This window comes from Condylura cristata, unplaced genomic scaffold (assembly GCF_000260355.1).
Source record: "Condylura cristata isolate star-nosed mole 26May11 unplaced genomic scaffold, ConCri1.0 scaffold00044, whole genome shotgun sequence".
In the NCBI taxonomy this organism is placed as follows: Eukaryota; Metazoa; Chordata; class Mammalia; order Eulipotyphla; family Talpidae; genus Condylura; species Condylura cristata.
Window position 1 is genome coordinate 2,123,026 of NW_004567145.1, and position 8,304 is coordinate 2,131,329.

General features: G+C 39.2%; 1 protein-coding gene across 1 annotated transcript in view; it reads right to left on the reverse strand.

Moving 5' to 3' along the window:
- The window catches only part of LANCL2 (LanC lantibiotic synthetase component C-like 2 (bacterial)), a 50,527-nt gene extending 42,282 nt beyond the window's left edge, over positions 1-8,245 (reverse strand). The window contains exon 1 of the mRNA XM_004694511.2: positions 7,965-8,245. Coding sequence (XP_004694568.1) covers positions 7,965-8,168 — 204 coding nt within the window. The 5' untranslated portion in view covers positions 8,169-8,245. The remainder of the gene's footprint in view (positions 1-7,964) is intronic.
- Positions 8,246-8,304: the final 59 nt, after the last annotated feature.

Here is an 8,304-nt window from a genome sequence, read left to right on the forward strand (position 1 = left end):
AATCAAACTTCTGAATATGAATAATTCAACAAAGATCAATAAATTCATAAAGAGTCATTTTAACTATCTTTGACCACAATGGTCAAATGAAATTAGACATCAACAATAGAAAGAAAACAGGAAATGTTCGAGGATGTGGAGACTAAATAGCATGCTACTATGATTATAGGGTCAGATGGAAAATTAAAAATACCAGGAAACAAATGAAGACAAAGGAAAAATTAAAAATACCAGGAAACAAATGAAAGTGAAGACATAGTTTATCAGAACCTATATCCTTATGGTGTGAGGTTAGATGGGTTATTCAAACTCTTGTTTCTTGATGTGGTTTTGTATTTCCCACCAGCAGTGTAAGAGGGTTCCTTTTTCTTCCTAGCCTCACCATCATTTGTTGTTGCCACTTTTTAAATTCTCACTGGTATAAGCAGTACCTCACTGTTATTTCTCACTGGTATCTCATTGTGGTTCTGATTTGCATTTCCTTGATTATAAGTGATGTTGAACGTTTTCTCATACTTCTGTTGGCTATTTCATTTCATCTTTGGAAAGTGTCTTCTTAGCTCTTTTTTCCCATTTTTTGACTGTGTTGTTTGCTTTTTTTGTTGAGTTGTATAAGATCTTTGATACTGTTACCTTATCAGTTGTATTAGTGTACGAATATTTTCTCCCATTTTGTTCCATCGGGTAGCTCTTCATTTTGGTTACAGTCTCTTTTGTTGTACAGAAGCTTTTTAGTTTGAGGTGGTCCTAGCTGTTTATCTTTTCCTTCATTTTCTTTGCTTCTGGAGTCTTCAAAGATGTTTGTGAGGTATATGCCATGGAATGTTTTGCCTGTTTTCTTCCACAAATTGTGTGATAGCAATTAAAAGACTGATCCAAGTCTTTTATCCATTTTGAGTTGGTTTTTGTGTGTGGTGTGAGGCAATAGTCTAGTTTCAATCTTTTGCAGTCAAATTTCCCACCACCATGCACTAAAGAGACTATCCCTTTTCCAGTGTATATTCTTGCTCTTTTGTCATTGATTAGTTGACCATATAGGTGTGGCTTTCTTTCTGGACTTTTAATTCAATTCCATTGGTTTGTGTGCCTGTTTCTGTTTCAGTACCATGCTATTTTTATTATTAAGTCTTTGCAGTATAGTTTGAATTCTGGGAGTATAATAGTTCCATTATACATAACAGTATTTATGCAATTATAAACAAACCAAAACAATATTCTTTCTCAAGAAAAGTTTTAACAAACCTTTTTCTCTGGGGATATGAACTGAGGAAAGTAGACTAGTACTCTTACAAAAAGCTCTGTGATGATTTACACATATGGGGTAGGGGTAGGGGTGGCTTTTTATAATATTACATTCAAACAAAAGTAAATGAGGAGTAATATCCCAAACATTACTTCAAAGTGAAAAGGGGGGAAGAACAAACAACAACAACAACAACAACAACTTTATCTTTTGAGAGTAAGATGGTAGTGGGTGATGAAGGTCAGGGATCTAAACTTCTACAATAATGCTAAAAGGCACTACTTATCTCTACTGAAATGGTGGGTTTTGCAGCAATTATTGCATACTGTTTGCACAGGTTGCAAAGCAGAGGAAATACTGTAATGGCAGCTCACCTAATCAAGTGGCTATGGCAATCATTGTTGGGTCAATGACTCCTGGTATGTGCTTCTCAGTGTATCAGGAATTCTGGTCAAAACTTAAACCTGAGGCGAAGAGGTGCTGTTTTGGTCTTGTTGGCACTTACTTTAATTAGACATCTCATATTGAGGTTATATGCTAATGTTAAAAATAAATTATTTGAATAGATCAGGTAACTGAAATGCTGACCTCCTTTGGAGGCTTGATTTACTTAGCGACTAGATCACTAACTAGGACATTCAGTGGAGTCAACTTAGCACACACACATACAAAAAGCATGCAAGCTCTTGAGGTAAAATGTCCACCTTCTTACTCTTCTGATGAAATTAGTTCTAAAGGAGGCAACAGTCCAGTTAAAATATTCCTAGTTGCTGCAGAATATCATATGCTTCTAATGTTATGTAGGCATCTTCTTTACTCATTAATTTAACTTACTTTTGTCTGTCTTATAGACTAATTGAGTACTTCAATTTTTAGAGCTGGCTGGTTTTGGAGGAACAATGCATGGATTATAACAAGTGAAAATGCGCGTGTGTAAGCCATGTCTAAAAAGCTGCTTTATTTCAAAATTACACAGAATAAACTCAAGCCATTTGTGACACATGGATGAAACTGGAAAAGATCATGCTTGGTGAAATAAGCCAGAAAGAAAAAGAAAAATACCAGATAGTTTCACTCATAGCAGTAGTGTAAGGTATCAGGAAAAAGTATATAGATAGATAGATAGATAGATAGATAGATAGATAGATAGATAGATAGATAGATATAGTAATTTTAATAAAGTATAAAAGAACATCAACTAACAACTATAAAACAGAGACATTCTATGGGGGAGAAAAGGGGAGAAAAGATAAAAAATGGGGTGGGAAGAGCACATGGAACTATGGTGATGGCACATGGGTGAAGTGGTGTTGGTAAGTCCATGGGGATTACAACTGAGATGAAAAAATGTACAAAATGAAGAATGATGTAAAAATATACATAAAATAAAAACAATAACAACTATATATTTCCTGCTGTTGCATTAATGAATTATAAATATTACCTTATTATTTTCAACGCCATTGTAAAGGTAAATGAAGAACACGTTTAAATTTTTTTTTTTAAGATTTATTTGTGCATACAGAACTGGGGTACAGGCCAGAGGCTCAAGGGTGGTGAGAGGCCTCACCATAGACAGAGCGGGGAGCAGAACAGGCATATCGACAAAGTACACTGCTGAGGGGAGCAGTGGGTGGGTCAGGAGAGGTCTGCCAGGCCATGTGGCCACCTCCCGGGCAGGCAGGAATCAAACTCATGCGGAAGTGGCTTTAGCTTCTCAGTGCTGTGCTTTAACCCGCTGCGCCACCAGGGAGGACCCTGAAGAACACTTTTTAAATATGTACAGTATGTTTATTTTCTCCATGGTATATAGTACCTATAATGTAGCTAATAAATGACTTATGAGAAAGCCGGTTTGACCAGATGTGCACAAACATTGAGAAACTATTGAATACTTTATTGTACTTGTGAAATTCTATTGTCTGACCTGAATTTAACATTCGCATGGCAAATGTGTTATTAAAGTAAGTGAACATACATATACAGATGGTAGTGAAATATCTATCTTTATGGGTAGTATTTTTAGTAATTGGAGGAAAAGTTACTAAAATTAGAGTTACCTAAACCAAATCTGTGTCAAAGAAACACTGTTTGCTTAGATGTTTAAAAACAATTCATTCTTTTCAAAAACAGAAATATATTTACATAATGTGGTCTTTTTTTTTGTTTTTCTTATTTCAAATTCAGTATTATATTTAGATTACATATCTTAAGTATACACAACTATCCAAATTTGATATATTTATTTTGTATAATAAAATTGATAGCTGGCTGTGTACAAACTCTAGGAGATTTATATCATAACTACAACAAAGTTTATAATCACAATAAAGAACCAAGAACAAATGCTAAGTGTTGGTATATTCATAAACTGTTTTCAAGAGCTCAAAGTATCATAATTTTAGTTTAAGTAACAAGAAATCCACAGGGAGAGTGAGATTTTGTGGTTAAAGTATATATAGTGATGAAAAGTTAGATTTCACTTAGATTATATAATAGCTCTAACGTATTAGCTCAAATCTATGGGAGAAGCATTTTCTGAAAAGGGAATTTAGTTTATTATTCTCAGTAATATTCAAGTAAAATGCTCAAATCCTACACTGGCCCTACTGAGTACTAGCTGTCCTACAGAGCATGTCCCTCACCCAGTCTAAGTAGGGTACATAACTCTTATCTCACATGAACTTATAATATTGTTTAGTGAAACTAAATCATGATGACAGGCCCCCTTAACGGCAAGGTGACATTCCAAGAAATGCACTGTTAGGCAGTTTCATCATTATGTGGAAGTCGCAGAGCACACTTACACAGCCCTAGACCCATGGTCTGTGCGTCCATCACTGACCAACACATCCTTAAATAATGAACAATGGTGTATATCACAGAATGTTACATATAGCATGTTTAAAAAAGAAAACTATGCTGTTAAATAATATGTAAAAATGATTCTAGTAAAACAATAAAAACTTTATTCCAATACATTTATTCAACAAATATCCACTAAGTACTATTCCTAAGTCAGTGTCAAGCATGATGATATTTAACAATGATTCAAGCAAGCAATCTCCTGCCCATTAGTGATTATTCAGGCATTTCTTTTCTCAGAAATTTTTCCTTTGCAAAACAGCAGTACCTGTCACTATGCAGGTGGCTCTCTCCTTTTCCTGATAAAGCTGTCCTTTTAAATCATAAAATAATAATAATAATAATTCAAGCATAAACAAGAAAAATTCCTGTTGTCAAAGAGTAGCGTTAAGGGGGAACAGGAAAAAAACAAAAAACAAAAAACAATTACTGCAGGCCCTAAGAATCGGGAGTTCACTTGAGGTTTCAAGCACAAATATGTGCACCTGAAGATCTATGTCATGATATACAGCAATTTTAAGTTTTGCTAAGGCATGAATGTGAATAGTATGAGTTGTACAGTTGTGGACAGAAATTGTGATTTTCCAATATTGTCATCTCCAAGTGATTTTGTTATTTTTCATTAGCAGATTTATCTCCATTTCAGGACACATGATGAAAGTATGGGCTTTACAACACAGGGACCACTGACATTGAGGCCCACCTTTAGAGGCACTGCATACCCAACTTTATTCTTCTCAGAAGGAAACAGAATCTTAATAAAGCCTTCCTTTACGATTAAAAAAAGTAAAGGATGGCCCTCCCTGGTGGTGCAGTGGTTTAAAACACAGCACTAAAAACATAAAGCCACTACAGCATGAGTTCGATCCCCACTCCAGAGGTGATCCACATGGCGTGGCAGACCTCTCCTGACCCGCCCACTGCTCCCCTCAGCAGTGTACTTGGTCAGTTGGCCTGTTCTGCTCCCCACTCTGTCTCTGGTGAACGCTCTCACTACCCCTGCACCTCTGGATTGTACCCCAGTTCTGTATGCATAAATAATATTAAAAAATAAAAAGAAGTAAAGGGTATGCAATATTTTTTCTATTTGCTTTGGAGAAATAAACTTGTAAAAGAAATGTTTTATTATCATCTGTTATACTAAAACAATAAAAAGGACATACAATATTAATGGATATTATTAACAGAAATCTCAACTTACCTATGCAGCATGTTACTAATTGTATTAAGCACTGGTCTGAATGCTATCAATATATTAATTTAACCACCATAACAAACTAATGAGGAAGTGGTTATAACACAAGTATATTATTATGTTTAAAACAATATATGATATTACAACTATATTATATTAAGTGCTTCAATTAGTCTTCAATTGAAGACTTCAACTGTAGTTTTTTACTACAAATTGGTATTTGCTGCTATCCTATGTTAATGGTCACTGTTCTAAGTTCTTACATGTATTAACAATTTATCACAATGGATAAGGAAGGTATTATTATACTACTTGATGTGGAAGAAAACTGAGATTCTATGTAGCTAACTCGCCCAAATTAACAACTAAAATGTGTAAGAAAAACAGGAGTAAAACATAGGTGTACCCAAGTTCCCAACTGGTCTACTCCCAATTTATTTATTGGTTTGTAATGTTTTCTTAGCCTCATCACCATACTCTCCTCATTACTATTCTATGGCGATATCTTTATCAGGAATTGAAAACTGCAATGGCCTGGAGATTGTGTTAAAAGGCAGACTTTGATTCATTTGATCCAGGGTAGAATTTGCATTGCTAAGTCGCTTTGAAGCAAATCTGATGCTTTGGGTCTACGAATCTCACTTCGCAGAAACACTGCATGGTCTCACCCCAACTGCAGTCCATTCTGAATGAAGAAAAGGATTCGAGCTCTCTAGATGGTTAAGCTGTACCTGTATGCCTCTGTTTTTGTGAGATATTATGATGTCAAATAAATTTTAAATTGAATAGAAATTTTAAATTGAATAGATATTTTAAACAAAAGTATGAAAAATTAAATTATAAAATAAAGCATTTCCAACAACTCAAGATTATGCTAAATTATAGATTTCAAGTAAGAGATTTACCATCATTTTTCTGTACTAAAGATTTTAAAATCCTTAGGATCCACCAAGTCTTTTTAGGGTCACCTAATATGCTCAAGCTGCCTTCTCCAGTCAAGTTTCACTCCTTGCTTTTCTCTCAGTGTCTATTTGTCTTTGCAAATCCTCATGTAATTTCTCAAGCGCCACATAAATGTCACTCTATCTGAAAAGCCTTCACTGATGCCTGAAAAATAATTTTTCCTCTATACTTAAGTTCTGGGCTCACATTGGGAGCGAGGGGGGATGTTCTGCTCACCCCTTGCCCCCAAAATAAAAGATGGATTAACAGGAGGAAACAGAAGTTTAATAACCTTATACCTCAATAAATGTAAATTTACTTTTACCCAGAGATGTAGGGATATCGCATTAAAACTTAGTCTGTACTTTGCTCAGCTGAACAGTGTTGTAGACACAAAATAAAGGAAACTGACAGAATTGCCATGAGAACTGACCATGGGTCTACATGACCAAAAGGGGGGTATGAAGAATTCCCAGGAATGTGGAAACAAGGCAAAAGGAACCAGGCAGGACATCTCTGTGGATGCCTACCTCCATCCCACCTGCACCCCATCCCTGATGTCTTAACAGAGAGCAACTGAAAAAATCTATTCATCCAGTTTTAAAATGTCAGTGAAAGTAGGTTATAAAATAAAGCTCCAAATCCTGTTCCCCACAGACATCTACATCCTGTCTTGTCCCTGCTGCCTTGCAGGATATTCCAATAAATACATCTTTTCTGTTTTCCACTAGTCTCTGGTGAATTCTTTCTCTCCCTCGCTTAGGGTTATTCTGTGCTACATCCCTACAGGAGATACTCAGAAAACAGTAAGTCCCAACATGGTCCAAAACACATCTTAGATACCATCTGTAGCTAATGATAAAAGATGTTAGGGGTGGAAGGCCATTTACAACTAGGAAAAGCACAGGACAGAAAGATATGGTCTACTGTGCAGATTTAAACTGGGCCTTCACCATTTCTCTGGAGATTTGAGTTCAACTTCTTTTCTTCGGACAGGGAGACCTATCTTTATAAATGTTAACTTCCTCTGTAAGTGCAAACGTTTGTTACAGAATATTCTTGTTACAGAAAACTTTACTTGTTAAATCTTTGATCCTTTGTTGTAGGGGAAGCTAACTGACATATTCTCAAGCAGTCTAAGGAGAAGCCTTGTAGTCGGAGACTAGAGCCTCTGACCATAGCTAGCGAGGCCTAACACCAGGATGCCTGAGTGTGACTGCAGGGCTCTGAGACTAGCAAAAACCACTCAGTCAACCTGCAGCGCGGCTATGTTAACATGCTGTGCACCCAGGGACCAGGGCCAGCTAAAGAAGACCTGGCCAGAAGAAGCCAGGGCAGATGGTCAGCGATGGGGGTGTTCACGGGCCCCCAGCAGGCAGTAAACCTAAACGTGGACCACCTCCGAGCTCAGAAACTGAGCATCCTTTCACTTGCTTAGGCGGGGCGCGATGCGCCCACAAAGCGGGTTAACGCTGCAGGTCCGCGCGCTGGGGGCTGACGGCAGGCGTCTCCGGGTCAGCTCGTCCAGCAGACGCACCCAGGTGTGGCCCCCAGCAAGGTGCGGGCCGTGACCAGCACGCGCGACGGGGCGCGGGGCGTCACGTGGCGCGCTGACGTCGACGCACGGCGGGCGGGACCGGTAGACGCTACCACCGCCGCCACCACCCCCCGCCCGGCGCGGCCCGCCGTTCTGGGCCGGCTCCGCCGGCTCGGACTCACCTTCCCGTCGTGGTGGAAAGGGAGGCCAAGCTGGTCGCTGGCGGGCGGGGGTCGGAAGCCGCCCGTGTCCTCAGCCGCAGGGGCGGCGAGCCCGGCGGAGGCGGCGGCCTCGTAGTCCAGGAAAGGGTTGGCGAAGGCGCGCTCCTCCATTTCTGCCTCCCCGCTCAGATGCAACTTGAGCCTCTTAGACATGGTCTCGCCCATCTCCGCCGCGCGCCTTCCGCCGGCGCCGCGTACGGTGCGCGCGCGGGGACCAACCTCCGCGGGCGCTACGACCCGGGCGGCGCTGCGGGCCTGCGCGCCAGGGCCTCTTCGGGCCCCTCCGGAGCGCGGCTAGCAG